General features: G+C 46.1%; 1 protein-coding gene across 2 annotated transcripts in view; it reads right to left on the bottom strand.

The window, feature by feature from the left end:
• LOC308672245 (membrane progestin receptor alpha-like) overlaps positions 1–19,899 on the bottom strand; it is a 45,566-nt gene that overhangs the window by 6,285 nt on the left and 19,382 nt on the right. Inside the window, exons 1-3 of one of the 2 annotated variants that reach the window (XM_081334981.1) lie at positions 7,484–8,406; positions 6,827–6,945; positions 1,391–1,514 (exon numbers count right to left, since the gene is read on the bottom strand). In XM_081334981.1, the coding sequence (XP_081191107.1) occupies positions 1,391–1,514; positions 6,827–6,913 (211 nt within the window). In that variant the 5' untranslated portion in view covers positions 6,914–6,945; positions 7,484–8,406. Of the gene's footprint in view, positions 1–1,390; positions 1,515–6,826; positions 6,946–7,483; positions 8,407–19,899 lie in introns of those variants that run through there. The other variant, XM_081334982.1, reaches the window with a different exon arrangement.

Here is a 19,899-nt window from a genome sequence, read left to right as displayed (position 1 = left end):
CTCCCCAAACCTCGGCAGGTCTCCGTTCCTCCGCGCAGACCTGCCGACGTTTGGGGAGGTTTGGGCGCCTCCCCAAACCTCGGCAGGTCTCCGTTCCTCCTGCCGACCTTTGGGGAGGTTTGGGCGCCTCCCCAAACCTCCCCAAACCTCGGCAGGTCTCCGTTCCTCCTGCCGACCTTTGGGGAGGTTTGGGCGCCTCCCCAAACCTCGGCAGGTCTCCGTTCCTCCGCGCAGACCTGCCGACGTTTGGGGAGGTTTGGGCGCCTCCCCAAACCTCCCCAAACCTCGGCAGGTCTCCGTTCCTGTTTGGGGAGGTTTGGGCGCCTCCCCAAACCTCGGCAGGTCTCCGTTCCTCCGCGCAGACCTGCCGACCTTTGGGGAGGTTTGGGCGCCTCCCCAAACGTCCCCAAACCTCGGCAGGTCTCCGTTCCTCCTGCCGACCTTTGGGGAGGTTTGGGCGCCTCCCCAAACCTCCCCAAACCTCGGCAGGTCTCCGTTCTTCCTGCCGACCTTTGGGGAGGTTTGGGCGCCTCCCCAAACCTCCCCAAACGTCGGCAGGTCTGCGCGGAGGAACGGAGACCTGCCGAGGTTTGGGGAGGTTTGGGGAGGCGCCCAAACCTCCCCAAACAGGAACGGAGACCTGCCGAGGTTTGGGGAGGCGCCCAAACCTCCCCAAAGGTCGGCAGGTCTGCGCGGAGGAACGGAGACCTGCCGAGGTTTGGGGAGGCGCCCAAACCTCCCCAAAGGTCGGCAGGAAGAACGGAGACCTGCCGAGGTTTGGGGAGGTTTGGGGAGGCGCCCAAACCTCCCCAAAGGTCGGCAGGAGGAACGGAGACCTGCCGAGGTTTGGGGAGGTTTGGGGAGGCGCCCAAACCTCCCCAAAGGTCGGCAGGTCTGCGCGGAGGAACGGAGACCTGCAGAGGTTTGGGGAGGTTTGGGGAGGCGCCCAAACCTCCCCAAAGGTCGGCAGGAGGAACGGAGACCTGCCGAGGTTTGGGGAGGTTTGGGGAGGCGCCCAAACCTCCCCAAAGGTCGGCAGGAGGAACGGAGACCTGCCGACGTTTGGGGAGGCGCCCAAACCTCCCCAAAGGTCGGCAGGAGGAACGGAGACCTGCCGACGAGCCGCGGCCACACAGGGTATTCCTGTGTATTCAGGCTTGCAAAATGGCGGATCGAGCCTCTGCTGGCGGCAGAGGCTTGCAGAACGGCGGATCGGCTTATACTCGAGTCAATAACTTTTTCCAGTTTTTGGGGGTGAAATTGGGGGTCTCGGCTTATACTCGAGTCGGCTTATACTCAAGTATATACGGTATTTCTCCAAAGACAATTCTCTTCCCATGTCATGAGTATCTTACAATTGTTCCCGCTGGGGGAAAAAAATAGACTGTACCTGCTTTCTGAGCAGTGAAGAAAGTAGAAATAATGGTTTGTTTAGTGCCTGGATGAGGCCCGTTTACTGAAGCAGAACGAGGGTACTGGCCCAGGAGAGTTAAGGCTGACTTAGTGGCAACATTCTAAATGGAACAAAATACAGAATTAAGAGAAACTGTCCTTGTGCATTACTTTTAGCATATTGCATACACTACTTAATCCCAAACCCTACATTAATAGTAATTTACTCATATAAAACCAATTTGAACAACATCTGCAAGCAGAACCTGCAACAAATAATCACAGTATGATTTCCTCTATTGGCAGGAGTGTTCCTAATCAGAAAACCTTCCTGGGGCAATCATATCTTCTTTTTAAAACCGCCATCACCCTATGACTAACCTTCCTCCCAGCATTTTTTTTTTGCAATGTGTGACCAGTAATTAAAATAACCTGATGTTTTTTCATCTACAGGTAGTCCTCATGTTATGACCATAATGGAGCCTGCCCAGCATGGTCATAACTCACGATGGTCGTAAAGTGAGTCAGTTGCGTGACTGATCTAATTTCACTACCTTTTTTGCAGCCTTTGTTAAACAAATCACGGCTGTTAAGCAAACCAGTCGTTTGCTACGAGCATGGTTTTGCTGAAAAGAATTGCCAGTTTTCAGTAAAACTGTCATAAAATGTAGTCATTTGACCATGGGATGTTGCCAAGAGTTGTAAATGCAGTCTGGCTAATGAACCTTTGAAGTGCAGTCATGTGACCACAGCTCCCTTTCCCCCAATCTGGGTCATAAGTATCTCCCAGGTAGGCCCATCACAATTTCAAATGGTTGCTAAGCAACCAATCGGACTACCTGCATGGCACCATAATACTGGTACTTAATACTATGTTAGATGTGACTTCAAGGCATCTTTCCAGAGGTTCTAAGCTGCCATTCTCAGCAAAATTGAACTAAGGTAATATTAATAATATGTCTGATCTAGACTTAATTGTGGACTTTGTAGGTGCTTGCCAACCTGTTCATCTCAGATTTCTTGTTTGCTACAGTATTCCAGGGAAGATACTGGCTAAGCTTGTACATCCTAAATTATGGTTAGCTTAACCAACATTGATGAGATAACCTTTAGTGTCATTTTTTACTATGAGCACACTGGCCTACATTAAAAATGAAATCACAATGATCTGGTTTCATACTCAGTTTATGCTAAATTATACATCATAGTATCAGTCAGGTAAGTTCACCCAATACATTAACCCCCAAGCAAACCATCATGGCTTAGTTTGTATGAACCAGGCTGGGCAGGGGCAGGGGCTGTTCATGTAAATCTAGAAAGCCTCTGATTATTTTTTTATCCAAATTTTTTATAGGGCTAGGGAGTGGGGTGGGAGATACCGGTTGTTTGGCTATGGGGGGTGGCCGATCTACCATGGTTCAGACCAGCCTTGGGTCTGATAGCACGGGGGGAGAACGGGGTGACGTTGTCGCCGGGGCTCATGAGCGGGTCGTGGGATTATCAATTCCCACGACGGGGAATGGCAGCAGGCGGATAGACAGGGGGCCGTATCGCTACCGGGAGGGCCGTCCCCGCTATTTGCAAGTGGTGAGGCGCTCCGACCCTCTGCTTCTTCCCCGAGATCCCGGGAGCAAGGATGTGCAGCCTCCTGAGCTCCGGCTGGTGTACCTGAATGCCAGGTCCGTGGTTAATAAAGCTCCCCTCGTTAGGGATTTAGTTGAGGGTGAGCATGCGGACCTGGCTTGCATCACGGAGACTTGGTTGGGCCCAGAGGGCGGGGTCCCTTTGGTTGACCTCTGCCCACCAGGCTTCCGGGTGCTACACCGGCCACGAGCTCATGGTAGGGGTGGGGGAGTGGCGGTTACCACTAGGGAGACCTTATGTCCGCGGGAGGCCACCGTTTCTCAGATAGTCGGGTGTGAGTCTCTCTTTATGAGATTTGGTCCTGGGGCGCAGCTGGGCTTGCTGCTGGTGTACATTTCGCCCAGTCACACAGCGGCAGCCCTGCCCGAGCTGCTCGATATCCTCTCGGGCTTGGTGGTTGAGTTTCCCAAACTTATAGCTTTGGGAGACTTCAATCTACCATCCCTGGGAGGTTCATCGGAGCTAGCTCGGGAGTTCATGGCTTCCATGGCGGCCATGGACCTGACGCAAGTAATTTCAGAGCCAACTCATGAGGGAGGCCACACCCTTGACCTGATTTTTTTATCTAGACGGTGGTTGGATGATCTAGGTGGGGGCTCTCCATTTATTATGCCCCTGTCATGGACCGATCATCATCTCCTGCGGCTGGTCTTCCGTTTTGCCACCCCCCGCCGTGGGGGCACGGAGCCAATTAGATGGTACCGCCCCAGACGCTTAATGGATCCTGATAGATTCCAAGCGGCGCTGGGGTCCCCACCTGCCTCCACTGCTCACAGCTCGGCGGATGCCTTAGTGGAAGCCTGGGAAAGGGCAGCCACTGAGGCACTTGACCGGGTTGTACCCTTGCGGCCCCTGACCCGGCGCAGATCCCAGCGAGCTCCATGGTTTTCCGCGGAGCTCCGGGAGATGAAGCGTCGGAAACGGGGCCTAGAGAGCTGCTGGAGGTCTAGCCGATCCGAACCCGACCGGTTGCGGTTAAGAACCTACATTAGGTCTTATCTCGCAGCGATGAGGGTGGCGAGGTGCAATTACTTCTCCACCCTCATCGCGTCCGCAGATAATCGCCCGGCCGCCTTGTTTAGGGTGACTCGCTCACTTCTTAATCAGGAGGTGAGGGAGGATCCCTTGCAGGGTCGTGCCGAGGAATTTAGCCAACATCTGTCGGATAAAATCGCTCGGATTCGGACCGGTTTGGACTCCAGCTGGGCAGAGTCAGGCGATCAGGACACGGGCGGTCTTGCCAATGTTACCTGGGAAGAGTTTGATTCTGTGACCCCTGATGAAGTGGACAGGATTATGGGGAGGCTGAGCTCCTCCACATGTTTGTTGGACCCGTGCCCTTCCTGGCTGGTTTATGCAGCTAGGGAGAGGACACGAGGCTGGCTCCAGGCGGTTATATCTGCTTCTTTGAGTGAGGGTTATTTCCCCACCGTCTTGAAGGAGGCGGTGGTGAGACCTCTCCTCAAGAAGCCTGCCTTCGACCCAGCTGTTTTGAACAACTTTCGTCCAGTCTCCAACCTTCGCTTTCTTGCGAAGGTTGTCGAGAGTGTGGTGGCGCATCAGCTCCCTCTGGTCCTGGATGAAGCGGATTATCTGGACCCCTACCAATCGGGTTTCAGGCCCGGGTACAGCACGGAGACGGCATTGGTCGCTCTGGTGAATGATCTCTGGAGGGCTCGGGATAGGGGATATTCCTCTGTCCTAGTCCTATTAGACCTCTCGGCGGCTTTCGATACCATCGACCATGGTATCCTGCTGCGGCGTCTCAGGGGATTGGGAGTGGGAGGCACAGTTCTTCAGTGGTTCTCCTCCTATCTCCTGGGACGCTCGCAGTCGGTGTTGGCAGGGGGGCAGAGATCGGCCCCTAGGTCTCTCGTTTGTGGAGTTCCTCAGGGGTCGGTTCTCTCGCCTCTCCTGTTCAACATCTACATGAAACCGCTGGGTGAGATCATTCGTGGTTTTGGAGTTGGGTATCATCAATATGCTGATGATACCCAACTTTTCTTTTCGACCCCAAACCACCCCAGTGATGCCCTCGCTGTGATGTCCCGTTGCCTGGAGGCGGTTCGGGTCTGGATGGGGAGGAACAGACTTCAACTCAACCCTGACAAGACTGAGTGGCTGTACATTCCGGCATCCCGGGACATTCAAAATGTTCCATCTCTTTCTATGGGGGGTGAGCTCTTACCCCCCGTGGATAGGGCTCGCAACTTGGGAGTCCTCCTAGATTCACGGCTTACCTTGGAAGATCATATAGTGGCCGTGACTAGGGGGGCTTTCGCCCAGGTTCGCCTGGTGCGCCAGTTGCGGCCCTATCTGAACCGGGATGCCCTGTGTACGGTCACTCATGCGCTCGTGACCTCTCGCCTTGACTACTGTAATGCTCTCTACATGGGGCTTCCCTTGAAGACCACTCGGAGGCTCCAACTGGTACAGAATGCGGCCGCGAGAGTTGTCTTGGGAGTTTCCCGGTACTCCCATGTTACACCTTTGCTCCGCGAGCTGCATTGGTTACCAGTTGTCTTTCGGGTGAGGTTCAAGGTTTTGGTTACGATCTTTAAGTCCCTACATGGCATGGGTCCGGGATACCTCAGGGACCACCTGCTGCCGGCATCAACTCCCCTCCGCCCTGTGCGTTCCCACAGAGAGGGCCTCCTCAGGGTGCCGCCAGTCAAGGAATGCCGACTGGTGGCCCCCAGGGGGAGGGCCTTCTCTGTGGGCGCTCCGGCATTATGGAACCAACTGCCGGTAGAGCTCCGGACGGCATCAGACCTCCGAACTTTCCGTCGTGGCCTGAAGACCCACCTATTTGAAATGGCTGGTCTGGCCTGACGGGGGATTATGGGTTTTAATTTGTTGTTTTAGATTTGTATTACTGTTTTAATTGGGCATGGGTTTAATCTTTTTTAATTTTTGTATTGTCTTTTTTATATATGCCCTGTGAACCGCCCTGAGTCCCTACCAAGGAGAAGGGCGGTATACAAATTAAATAAAACTTAAACTTAAACTTAAAGGGCTCCTGTGTCTGAGGGTTTGGAAAGACGATAGGTTTCAGATTACCTGCACAATGAAATATCTCATGTTATATTGCTGTTCAGCTTTAACAATGTATAAAAATAAACTACCTTACAGCACTAGAGCCAGTTTGGTTTAGTGGTTAATGCACAGGCTAAAAATCAGGATGCAGTGAGTTCTAGTCTCACCTTAGGCATTGCAACTGGCTGGATGATTTTGGGCCAATCACCAGGAGATGGTGAGTTCTAGTTCCACCTTAGGCATGAAAGCCATCTGGATGATTTGGGGCCAATCACCATGAGGGCAAGCAATCTAGTCTGCCCTGAGAGATGAAAGCAGGCTGGTTGCCTCTGGCCCAATCCAACACACCTCACTGAGTTATTATGGGGAAAATAGGAAGAGGGAGAAGTGTATATTCACCACCTTGAATTATTTATGGGAAAAAAGGTGGGGTATAAATAAAGAGCCTTGGTGGAGCAGTGGGCTAATGCCTCCTTAAGTAACACCAGCTGCCTGCAATTAGTGCAGGTTCGCATCCCACCAGGCTCATGGTTGACTCAGCCTTCCATCCTTCCGAGGTAGGTAAAATGAGGACCCAGATTGTTGGGGGCAATTAAGCTGACTTTGTAATAATGCCGCTTGGGGGTGGGGGGTGGGAAAGCCCTAATAAGCAGGCATATACATAGAATGAAGGCTACTGCTAAGCTTGTAAGCCGCCCTGAGTCTTCGGAGAAGGGCGGGATATAAATGGAATTAAAATAAAAATTGCCACCACCTTGCGTCTTTTGAGTGCTGAAGGATCCAGCCACACGTCACAAGAGTCCTGCTGCTTCTCAGTAAAGCTTCTGCCTTTCCTCTTCATTTTCTGCCTTCAGATTACATGAAATAAATATCCTTCAGCATGAAAACAGAGAAGATGCAAATTAGGCAATGCTTCAAAACATATCCTAAAGTATCGAAGCTTGGAAGGATGTTATGAGCAAAAAATCAGAGTGCAAATGGAACAAACCCAAGTGACTAAAGTTTGTAGTGCTGAAATGTCCAGGAATATTAACCAATTTGTAATTGCAAATGCCTCGTAGGCTTTGAGTGTTCTCATCTCATATTAAGGCTACCTTTGCACAACTTTGCTACCAAATCATTTGTTCATCAAATTAACTCACCCATTTGCAGATATATCTAACCATAAAGTAATCAAGACTGACTTGATTTGCACACAAAAATTCCATTTAAAAATCCTAATTAAAACTAAAGGCGAGTATGATGTAGCAATACATCTATTATACATGTAACTGATATGATTGAGCCTTGTGAAGCCAGATTAATAATCTATTGTTTTACTTAGATTGCTTTCACATTTTTCCAGATCCAATATATTTGCACTTCAAATTCCCAAAAATTAGGTTAGGCATTACATTAAGTATATTATTACATTATTATGATGGAATGAGGATTTGAACCCATCTCTCTCTGGTCTTAGTCCAACAGTCTACATTCTTCAATCGCCCGATCCTGCTTTAAAATGAGTGCAAGTTATAGGACTTGCAAAATTCTGGAACATTTGCACACATCATTCCTCAACAAGCCCTTGTACTCATTTTGATCTTTTAAAGCACTACTGTACTCTTTCAGCAATTTACAATTGTATATAAGCATCACAAAAACAGAACTAAAAATAAAATACCAGTAACATCCATAGCCAAAGAACAGAATAACTTAATAGACTGAAGCCAACTATCATAGTCCAGTCAGCAGTTGTTCATTGCAGAAGGCTTTATCCTATGGTCTCACCCAGTACTTGGGAGGATGGGGAAAACCAAGAATTCTGGCTGTCAGAAACGGTCCATCAGAGGTGGGAGAGTAAAGGGGCCTATGCTGATGGGGATTTATGTTCCATATACCAATGTTTCTCAACCTTGACAACTTTTAAGATGTGTAGGTTCCCAGAATTCCCCAGTCAAACATACTACAAACAATTTTAATTTCTTCTCAAAATAGGATAGAAAGACTCATGGAAAGGATACTCCAGGCACTCAAACGACTAAAAGGTCAAGACTCCGTGGCACCCTGCTCAATTCCAAATGACAGTACTGACAGGGCCAATCATACTTTACCTGGCAGCAATCTAGCACCTTCTTCGTTTTTCAACGCTCCAAATACTCCACAGCCCCAGAATCTCTTGGTGGTCTCCCACCCAAACACCAACCAGGCCCCAACTGCTCCGCTTTGGACAGCAGCTCAAAACAAGCTTGCTTGCCCGGAAATGGCAAAGATTTCAGCATATTTGAAAGATCAATCCCAACAGAGATACATTGTGGAATGGAGAAGATGGATTGAATATATTCAGAATAAATATGGGACTAAAAAGTATCATTTAGCATTTGAATAAGCAGCGGAGTTTTATGACATATAAGTAGTTAGTAGTTATTTTATTAATATTTTGACTATGGAGAGTTAAAGTGTAATAATAATAATAATAATAATAATAATAATAATAATAATAATAATAATAATAATAATAATAATAATAATAATAATAATAATAATAATAATTTTACTTTGATAGAATTTAATGTTTTATTATTGTTGTTAGCTTATTTTAGATTATGCTTGTTTGTATTATTATACCCTGTATTCAGCTCTGGGAAGTCGGGGAGGGGGGAGGGGAGGGTTGGGGAGAGGGGAGGGGGGGGCTTTCTGTATTCAAAAATGTATTGTAAAACTTTTCAATAAAAAAAACAAGCTTGCTTTCCCCTGTTTATACACACCCCACATCAGGAAAGGAGAGACAGGCCGCCTCCCCGTCCAAAGGGACCCTGCGTGGTTGGGTGGGGAACCCGCGGTCGCGTTCTCAAGACAGCAACTCTCAACTCCACGTGGTCCGAAGTCACCCAGCGCCGCGTGCAAACGCTCTTCACCTTCATGCGTACTCCTACGAGTAGTCCCTTACAGCTCTTATTAACAGCGCTCTGCATTGAAACGAAGGGCTTGCGGGCTTAGCGGCCCCTTACCGGCCTCCTTTTCCTCCAGGTAAGGCAAAACGGACTCGGCTCTCAAGTTCCGGGAACTCTACAAAGAGGCTTCCGGGTTCCAGTTCCGTATTTCCCGCCGTCCTGGCCCCTCCTTCTAGTTATAAACTGCCCAATGGGAGGAGCAGTCGCCGATTCCCCACGCCCCCTTCTTGGCTTTCTCGGGGCGGTTATCAATCAGGGGCGGAGCCGGCCTGGAGAAGAGCCCATCCCGTTCAGTTCCCGTTTGCGCGTGCGCTGCCTTCAAAGCGGGAATCGCTTGCACAGAAGAATAGAATAGAATAGAATAGAATAGAATAGAATAGAATAGAATAGAATAGAATAGAATAGAATAGAATAGAATAGAATAGAATAGAATAGAATTGGAAGGGACCTTGGAGGTCATCTAGTCCAACCCCCTGCTCAGGCAGGAAACCCTATAGCATTTCAGACAAGTGGCTGTCCAGTCTCTTCTTAAAAACTTTCAGTGTTGGAGCATTCACCACTTCTGGAGGCAGGTGGTTCCACTGGTTAATTCAGGGGTCTTCAAACTCAGCCCTTTTATGACTTGTGGACTTCAACTCCCAGAATTCCTCAGCCAGCATGCCTGGCTGAGGAATTCTGGGAGTTGAAGTCCACAAGTCATAAAAGGGCCGAGTTTGAAGACCCCTGGTTCTAACTGTCAGGAAATTTCTTGTTAGCTCTAGGTTGCTTCTCTCCTTGATTAGCTTGCGCTGATGTTCTGTGTCAGCGCCGGATCCTGTGCCAGGGACAGGTCTTGGCAACTGGTTGCTTTGCCCTTGTTGCTCTGCTCTGTTGCAACGGTTAACGGCATCCGATGCAAAAACCCGGCAGAGATGCCCTTGCATGAAATCAAACCAAACCCTCGAAACAATTCCACGCGTTCGTCTAGGAATGGGCTTCCTTCGTGACGGGGATTAGCTGCAGGATGTTCTCCCTGCCAGCACCGTCATTTTCCAGCGATCTCCCAAGTGACTAGCCCGTCCCTGTTCTGCACACAGGGTGCTTGGGTTCACACCAGATGCCGCGCTGCGAATTTTAACTCCGGACTTACAGTAGTTCTGACGCGGGTTGTTTTGAGGTGTTCAGTTCGGCTATGGTTCAGACTCGAGGAAATGAATTGGTTCGGTACCCTGGTTAAGCAAGTTGTATGAACGCATCTGGTATTGGAGTTTCCTCTTTGAGCATTCAAGAGGGTCCCTCACCCTCCTTGCCTTCTTCCTCTGCTTTATCTATTATAACAATAATGACGATGTTGATGATAATGATGATGTTGGAAGGGGCGTTGGAGGTCATCTAGTCCAACCCCTGCTCAGGCAGGAAACCCTGGCTGTCCAGTCTCTTCTTAAAAACTTCCAGTGTTGGAGCATTCACCACTTCTGGAGGCAGGTTGTTCCACTGGTTAATTGTTCTAACTGTCAGGAAGTTTCTCCTTAGTTCTAGGTTGCTTCTCTCCTTGATCAGTTTCCATCCGTTGCTTCTTGTCCTGCCTTCAGGTGCCTTGGAGAATAACTTGACTCCCTCTTCTTTGTGGCAGCCCCTGAGATATTGGAACATGGCTATCCTGTCACCCCTCCTCCTCCTCTTCATTACATACCTAATCTATACCCATGACACTGGATGTAGTCGTGTGTTATTTCTGTTCTCTGCATATTTCATGAAGTGGGCTGGTTTATTTATCCTACTCCACATTTATGCTATGTTGTCTTTGTTTTTGAAATATTTTACTCATTTCTTTTAATTAAATGTATTTTTTAAAATGGCATCAATGTATACACACCCAGCTCTCTCTTCCAGTGCTAAAGCTGCAGTTTTATATGGGTAATCCTTGACTTGCAACTGTTTGTTTACTGACTGAAGTTATAACTGCAGTGAAAAAAGTGACTTATGATTGGTTTTTCACACTTACAACTGTAGTAGTCTCCCTGTGGTCATGTGATCAAAATTCGGGCACTTGGCAACTGGGATGCATTTATGACAGTTGCACGGTCCTGGGCCATGTGATAACCATTTATAACCTTCCCAGCTGACTTCTGACAAGCAAAGTCATTGGGAGAAGCCAGATTTGCTTAATGGCCATATGATTCATTTAACACTGCAGTAATTCACTTAACAACTGTGGCAAAAAGGTCCTAAAATGGGGTGCAACTGACTGAACTACTGCCTTGCTTAGCAACAGAAATTTTCAGCTTAGTTGTGGACATAATTTGAGGATTACTTATAGTTCCAATATTAATGGAGAGGTTAAGTCCAAATAGGACTTCTTCCTAGAAATAGCTGCATAAGTTTGCTATAAACATCCATGGTAGATCTGTCACTTATCTATCATCTTTCATCAATCTGCATCCATCCATCCTACATTTTCTAACATTTTCCTAAGGTCAATCACCTTTGCTTGGGTGTGGATGAAATAAAATAAATAAAAATAAAACAAAAAAAGATGATAAACATCTTTTTCATCCCTAAGATTTATGCAAATTTCCAGCAAAGACTGGGCTGCAGTCAATGACTGTAAAGAATACTACTAATATGAAGGCTGCAATAATTTTGGCCATTACACAATGGCAGCAAACAGAGTTGAAGTGAAGCTATTCAGGGCATCATCCAGATATGGCAGTGTTTCTCAACCTTGGCGACTTGAAACTGTGTAAACTTCAACTCCCAGAATTCCCTAGCTAGCCCATTCTGGGAATTGAAGTCTACACAGCTTCCAATTGCCAAGGTTGAGAAACACTCAGATATGGTAAGCTATCTAAGGGTACTCCTGTGGCCTCATAAGGTTCTGGTAAATAAAGCTGAGTCTGGAGTTGGCTTTGCAGTAGATACAGGTCATTCAAATCGGATTGGAAGAGATAAAGGGGGAGAAGGGAGCCTGGCTGCCATCAAAGGAAATCTTAAAGGTCACATTTGGTCCATGGGTTCCCACTGCTCTGTAAGAAAAACAAAAAATAGGGAAAGAGATGGACGAGGGGTAACATGATAGCAGTCTTCCAATATCTCAGAGGCTGCCACAAAGAAGAGGGAGTCAAGCTATTCTCCAAAGCGCCCAAAGGCAGGAGAGAAGCAACGGGTAGAAACTAATCAAGGAGAGAAGCAACCTAGAACTAAGGAGAAACTTCCTGACAGTTGGAACAATTAACCAGTGGAACAAGCTGCCTCCAGAAGTGGTGAATGCTCCAACACTGGAGGTTTTTAAGAAGAGACTGGACAGCCATTTGTCTGAAATGGTATAGGGTTTCCTGCCTGAGCAGGGGGTTGGACTAGATGACCTCCAAGGTCCCCTCCAACTTTACTACTATGATTATGATCAAAGCAAAGCAGAACTTCAAGACTTCTTTCCTACCCTTTGATTGCTCAGTTTCTTCTATGCAAGTGAGGAATGTGTTGAATTTATGGGGTGTGTCTGTGTGTTTTTGCACTTCTTTCCCAGGAACTACCCAAAGTGCTCTCTCTCTCTCTCTCTCTCTCTCCCCTCCCCCCCTTGAAGGTCTGAACTTAATCAAGATGCATGCAGAAAGGGCAGGTCTTCAATTGCCTGAGTGTGTGGCTACCGTCTTGATGTTCTGGATCCCCTGCAGCAACCTGATGTCTTCATATTTCTGACTCTGCAGGTGCCTGTTTTTGTTCTCCTATCGTTGTGTCTATCAGTTCACGCCCTGGAAAGCCCGAAAAAGGTGTGTGGGATGGAGTGGCCCAAAGCATTCAGAGCTGCTGCCCCACCCTTTGGTGGAATTTTTTTCTGTATTTTTCCTCTCTGCATCCCCACTCAGATTTAAGAACAATTAATCAAAGGAACAGCTGACCTACCAGAATTGTGGTTGCTCCATCCCTGGAGGTTTTTAAGAAAAGATTAGACAACCATCTGTCCAGGATGAAATAATGACTTCTGCCTTGGGCAAGGGGTTGGACTAGATGACCTCCAGGTATCTTCCAGTGCTATGATTCTATGATTCCAAACTCAGTCTTTCTTTTCCTGCATAACAAATTCAGTTCCATTCTGTTCAATTTGGGAGGATTATTCTGCTGGCCGTCTCATCCCCTTTACATAATTTCTTGCATTCAAAAGGATTAAAAGTGTTAGCACTACTGTAGAGAAAATTTAAAATCCATTTTTAGGCATCTCAGAATATATGCCTCCCACAAAGCTAAAATTTGGCTTTACTTCTTTTTTTCTTTTTTTTACTGCCAGCTCTCCAAAGAATCAAAGGATCAATCTTTACAAGATCTCATTGTACACTGTAGGATTTTGCAAAGATCAGGAATATTTGCTACTTTCTTGAGGCTTATAACTTGTCAGGCAGAAAATTTCTTTCCTTGTTTTCTTCTTCACTTTGCCGAAGCTGCTGAGTGAATCTGAGTGATCTAATTGTGTTGGTATTTCACTGAAGTTTAACTACTGTATACAGTTGTTTGCTACAGAGGATACGCAGTGACCTTTCATTAATGCAGATAATTTGGCCTTGAATCCTCTGTGTTCGCTCCCAGGCCAAGATAGATAGAGGTGGCTCACGGACAGAGGGTTTGCTAAGAGGACAGCAGGGCAAAGTAGACCGCAAAAGGAAAGTTGTGGGTGTGCTGATTGAGTTACATGTAAGCAGTGCTTCTTTTGTAAAAGAAAAAGGTGCCGGAACTCACACATGTCATACAACCCGCCTTGCCTACCCTACAAGGTTCCATCCAAAAATGGTGCCGGAACTCCGTTCTGGGCGTTCTATGACAAAAAAAGCCCTGCATGTAAGACAGGCTTCTCAGACTTCAGTTTTGGCCAAAAAAGATTTCTTTTTTTCCAGTTGGGAGAAAGAACAGGCAGTCCTTAACTTACAACCACAACTGAGCCCCAAATTTATGTTGCTAATTGAGAAATCTGTTAAGTGAGTCATAAAATGGGATAAAATTCACTTAACTTAGCAACAGAAATTTGGGGGTCAATTGTGGTCGTAAGTTGAGGACTATCTGTATTAAAGGCAAACTCTTGCCCACAGCCTGACTGGTTTAAGGTTGACTCAGCCTTCCGTCCTTCCGAGGTCAGTAAAATGAGGACCCAGATCGTTGGGGGCACCGTGCAAATAATACTGACATTGTAAACCTCCCAGACAGCAGCTGCAAAGCACTGTGGGGCAGTATATTATCCTTAGGAGCAATTAGTGGTGAAAGACAATAAAACACCCAGACTTTCTGGAATGAGTTAGCAAATCATGTTGTTTGTAAGTCTGTTGATTACACTGAGTGCAATCATTGGGGAAATCACTGGGGAATCAGAAAGAACACAATCAAAAGGTGACTAATTGTAATAGGAATCGGTCCCTCTGCAATTTCCAAACCTCTGGGTGATCTCATGGGCTAAAACACAGCTGGAAAACTTGCAGCCCCATCTGAAATGGTATAGGGTTTCCTGCCTGAGCAGGGGATTGGACTAGATGATCTCCAAGGTCCCTTCCAACTTTCTACTACTACTACTACTACCACCACTATTATTGTTATTGTTATTAAAGTGTAAGTGCTATTGCTATGTAACTATGTGTGAACCAGCTATTCGGAGTAAACTTTCTGGCCACGTTATAGCCTTCCAGGTGGCAGACAGGAGAAGCTCACATAATTTATCTGCACATGAACCCGAAATGCCAGAGGTAAGGGATCACAATAAACCTCTTGTGGCTGGCATGTGGCACAAACCTTTCTGAACAATGGTGTCATATATCCTCCACGAAGGATCCTATTTCCGAAGAAGCAGAGGCGAAACCAAAGAAATGCTTCCCCTTACAAGCCTAATGTGTCAGAAGATGATCAGATAAGAAGGGGGCAAAGAAGGGGAAGAAAGTTATTTGGTTCTCATTTGATTATGAATGATTCTGATTTTGCATTTTTCAACTAATCAGCAGACAAAAATGTAGCTGGCGTTCTACAAGTGTGTTTTTCCAGTCATTAAAAAAAAAGCTTTAAAAATGTCTGGGTGAAAAAAATTCTTCATAGTATATTTTTATGTCTATCAAATTTACAGACAGCTCATCTCACAGAGTAAATTTGACTTTAATGTACAGAATTGCATTGAATTAGAAGGAGACTGGTTTGCCCAGACTACATAGTAAAGAATGACAATCCACAAGGTATGTTATTTTCCTGGAGAAATTGCAGGAAAATAACATATTTTAGTACAAACCTACTGGGGACGGCACAGCTTTTCCAACAGGTCCAGAGAAATCTGTACAAATAATCTTGTTTTTATCTTCCAGATTGTAGGAAGTTTGCTCCCTTCTTCCACTAATTGCAGTGGCTTGACGCCAATGTAGTCCTTTCCCCTCCTGTTTTTTAATTTTAATGGAAGGCATTTTCAAAAGGTCTGCTGGCGTGGTACGAGGAAAATTCACATTCATCTTGGTTCTTGCAAGAAGTCCATTTATTAAATCCCATTATGTGCTCCAGAACATCCCTCTTTGAATTCTCCTGTTACTCTTTAACATGCCCAAATCTCTTTTTCCCCCTTTACATTTACCCAGAAAAAGCATCCATAACTCTGTGACTGCTCAGGTTTTTCCTAGCTTGTAGAACTGTTGTGAAACCAGCTTGTTTTGATTAGATTATGGCTCAATGTACCAGCTGCAAAATGAGTCAACTAAAAAACCAGGAGAAGCATGCTGAATGATGACAACCAGCATCAGGGATGCTAATGTTTACACAGAAACTCCAGAGATACTTACAGCTTTGTAAAACAACTTGTAAACCAGGCCTTCTGTGAAAGAGATGTCAAATTTTAGTGGAAAGCTTCCTTCACCCCTAGGAAGAATGTGGTCTGACCTGATTTTTTTAAAAAAATTATGCATTCATGGTTTGGGATTGTCTATCATATACTTCAGTAAAAATTAAAAGAAACTAATTAAAAAAGTATACGACCAATACAAATAGTCCTTGATTTACAACCATTGGTTAAACAACCAGTCCTCATGCTTATGACTGTGGCATCGTCCCCACACTCCCACAATCAAAATTTGGGCACTGGGCAACCAGCATGTGTTTACAATGCTTGCTGCATCTCTGGGTCATGTGATCATCATTTGCAAACTGCTCAAGTGCCTGGATTTTGATCGTGGGATCGTGGGGATGCTGTGATGGTCATAAGCATGAGGACTAGCTGTATATCAGCTTATCGTTGCCATTGTAACTTCAGATATTTGCTAAATGAAAGGTTAAAAGTCTAGGAATATCTGTAGATCTTTTTGCAGCCTGTGATCCAGTGTCACTCTTGGAAGATCAACAAGAAGCACCCTATTCAAATAAGTCCAAATGAGATTATGCCATGCAATCACTTTTTTCTTCCAAAGGTCTTTGGGCTTAAAATCCCTGGGGTTTCCATCCTTAGAGAAAGAAATGGGCTATTCCACTGATTAATTGTTCTACGGTAACTATTAAGAAATTTCTCCTCAGTTCTCGGGTGGTTCTCTTCTCAATTCATTTCCATCTGTTGCTTCTTGTTCTGCCTTCTGGAGCTTTGGAAACTAGGTTGAACCCCCCGTCTTTTGTGGCAGCCCCTCAAATATTGGAACACTGCTACCATGTCACCCCAGGCCTTCTCTTCATTAGACCAGACATGTTTAATTCTAAGGCAACACAATTTACCTGACTTGAAGTCAACGCCTAATCAGCCCTCCATCCTGGTGATCTCAGAATCTAGTGACATCTATTAATTTTTAGAAAACTCTAATTTCCTTGGAAGTTTGTATACCCATGGGCATGGTGATTTTATTTATTTTGCAACATTGCCAAATAAAACTGTGGCAGAGGCTAATCGAAAACTTCAAAGCAAACAAACTTATCAGAGGACCCTTAGCGTTTTTTCTGGGTTAGAACTCCCAGTTATTCTCTCAGTTCAGTGTGGGTGTGCAAGAGGCACAGGGGGAAGACTTCTGCAGTCCAGTAAGAATGTCAAGAGCATCTCCTTGGCTTCTCAAGCAAGGTTGGCTTCAGTGGAACAAAAACAGCAAGAAAAACGTAGCACGTCCTTTTTTATTAGGAACAGCTCAGTGGGTTAGGACGCTGAGCTTGTCGATCAGAAGGTCGGCAGTTTGGTGGGTCGAATCCCGAGTGCCGCGTAACAGATTGAGCGCCTGTTACTCGTCCCAGCTTCTGCCAACCTAGCAGTTCGAAAGCACGTAAAAATGCAAGTAGAAAAATAGGGACCACTACGGTGGGAAGGTAACAGCCTTCTGTGCGCCTTTGGCGTTTAGTCATGCCGGCCACATGACCATGGAGACGTCCTCGGACAAGCGCTGGCTCTTCGGCTTTGAAACGGAGATGAGCACCGGCCCCTAGAGTTGGAAACAACTAGCACGCATGTGCGGGGGAACCTTTACCTTTACCTTTACAGTTGCAGAATGAAAAATGTCTTTTATTGTTTGTTTTAGGTTGCGTAAAAAAAATAGAAGGAAGTATCTTAGGGTGTGGCTGGTATGTCAAAAGCTATTTCAGAATCAAAAGTGTTTGCATGCTGAGTCACAGGACGGTCTGCAGAGTGCTGGAGAAGGACACAAGGGGTGGGGGGAGACCCTTGGGGAAGTTCTCCTCCAGCGGGGACAGCCACAGAATAAAGTCAGGGATTATTTCCTGTTTATCTGATGCAGCCAACAGGCAGAAATGTTCTGCTCTGTTGTATACAATGAGACGTCTTTCATTCACCGTTGTTTTGAAATCTATCAGCTGGAGCCAAAAACAGAGAACTCTAGGAGAAGGGCTTGTGAGTAGCACCGGGCACCTACCCAACATAAATGAGGTCTGCAGCTCCAGATCTCCCAAAACATCACCTTTTAATCCACTGTGACCCTGGGATCATTGACTAGAGAAAGACCCAGAACTGAAGAGAGAATTTTTGCAGACAAGTTCGCCAAAATTGTCCTGCAATGAGAACATTCTGTTCTTTTTAATTAGGGAATCTCAGATAAGTGGGGTTTATAACCTTAATCATTGCAGAGTACAGCACTTATAGGTGTGCCTACTTATCTAGCACAGAATGTGTGTAAATATTCTAAGTGGGCCATCAAGATCAAGAGCCAGAAGAGAGGCCACTGGGGCTTTCCCAGGGAAACTCAAAACAGTCTGGATTACATTAGGCCCTTCAGCCTTGATCTCAGTCCTTCACCAAATAGTTTTGGGGCTGTTCAGTTTAGGAGCCTGGCAAGGACAGAGGACCTGAGCTAATGACCTCTGGCTCCAGGCAGCCAGTGGCAGCTGGTAAAGCTCATGAGGACATTTTAAAAGCCTCAAAGCATCACTTTGGGAAAATGAAAAGGCCCCTTTCATCTGAATAAGAGCCTTGGCCTCTAGATTTCCAAGACCTGGGCAGTCTTGCTGGAAGTTCTTCTCCGACTTGGCATCCTTCAGATACTGTACTACAGCTCCATCATGCTTAGTCAACGGGGCTGGGGATTATGGGAGTTTAAATCCAAGACTATTGGATGGAGAAGAGGGTTCCCTGAGAGCTACCGGCACAGCAAGGCTGATTTTCCTTGGTAAATCAGCAGGACTGAAGAGCAAAGAACACCGGTCCCATTTCCTAGCACCGTGGTGGCGAACCTATGGCATGCGTGGCACAGGTGGCACACAGAGCCCTCTCTGTGGGCACGCGCACCATCGCCCCAGTCCTAGGCCTTCAGCTGGGTTTTATTTTTCGCTTTAGGCCTCCACTGCCGTGTGCAAAAAAAAAGGTTCAATCAATCAATTTTAACTTCTTGCAAGAAAAAAAAAGATCTTGCAAAGTTGGAATTGATTGAACTTTTTAGTCCCACCCAGTCTGCCGTTACCACCGCAGCCATGCCCACCCGGCACCCGACGATACATAAGTGGGTTTTGGGTTGCAGTTTGGGCACTTGGTCTCTAAAAGTTTCGCCATCACTGCCCTAGGAAATCCAGTTTGGTCTAATAGTTAAGGCACCAGGCTAGAGACCTGGAGATTGTGAGTTCTAGTCCTGCCTTAGGTATGAGAGCCAACTAGGTGACTTTAGGCCAGTTATTCTCTCGGCCTAACTCATCGCTCAGGGTGCTGTTGTTGTGAGGAAAATAGGAGTACTGTATATGTTCGCCACCTTGAGTTACTTGCAAAGTAAAAAAGGCAGGGTAACATAAAAATAAATGTAAAAATATCCACAATTCAAGGAGTTAGAAATCTTTCAATTGCTGCAAGCTCCTGCATGTTCAACCTTGTGTTATTTGCAAGGAAAGGAGATATTTTTCTAGTTCAAGGCAAGTTCTAACTTCCCACTCGGATGAAACTAAGTACAAAAGACCACCAGTGAAGAAGGCAGATTCATTCTCTGTTAGCAGTAGACATATTTTTGCATTAATAAGATTTCCTACTTCCAAACCCGTCCTTGCCAAAAGTGTCTTAAACTGCAGAGTTGGAGAAAAACATCCTGGGTCTTTCTGGGAACTTAATGTTTTCCTACTTCCCTTTTTTTTAAAAAAGAACAATGGAAACCATACATTGCCTGTCTGTCTGCCGTGCATGTGATTATTTACTTTTGTCTATTAAATGATTTGAGGCTTGTTTTCCTCTCTTCCCACATTTGGAATCCTGGAAAACTGAAGGAATGTAGAGGAGGATAAGACAGAAGAAATCAGCGTATTTTAAGATCTTCATCTAGCCGCTTCTCTTAAGGAAGACTAGACGGTGACTTTTGTTTATTTAAACACACATATCATGCAACTTGTGTGTCGACATTTAGAGCAAGCTACAAAGGACACTCAGCAATGTGGTCACATTGCAGCAACATTGTGGAGAGGCCGCCAAATCTGTCGGCCAGTGTTATTTTTCAAATCAGACAATGAAACAACT

Source organism: Vipera berus (assembly GCF_964194415.1).
Source record: "Vipera berus genome assembly, chromosome: 9".
NCBI classification, from domain to species: Eukaryota; Metazoa; Chordata; class Lepidosauria; order Squamata; family Viperidae; genus Vipera; species Vipera berus.
This window is presented reverse-complemented; position numbering and strand designations above follow the sequence as displayed.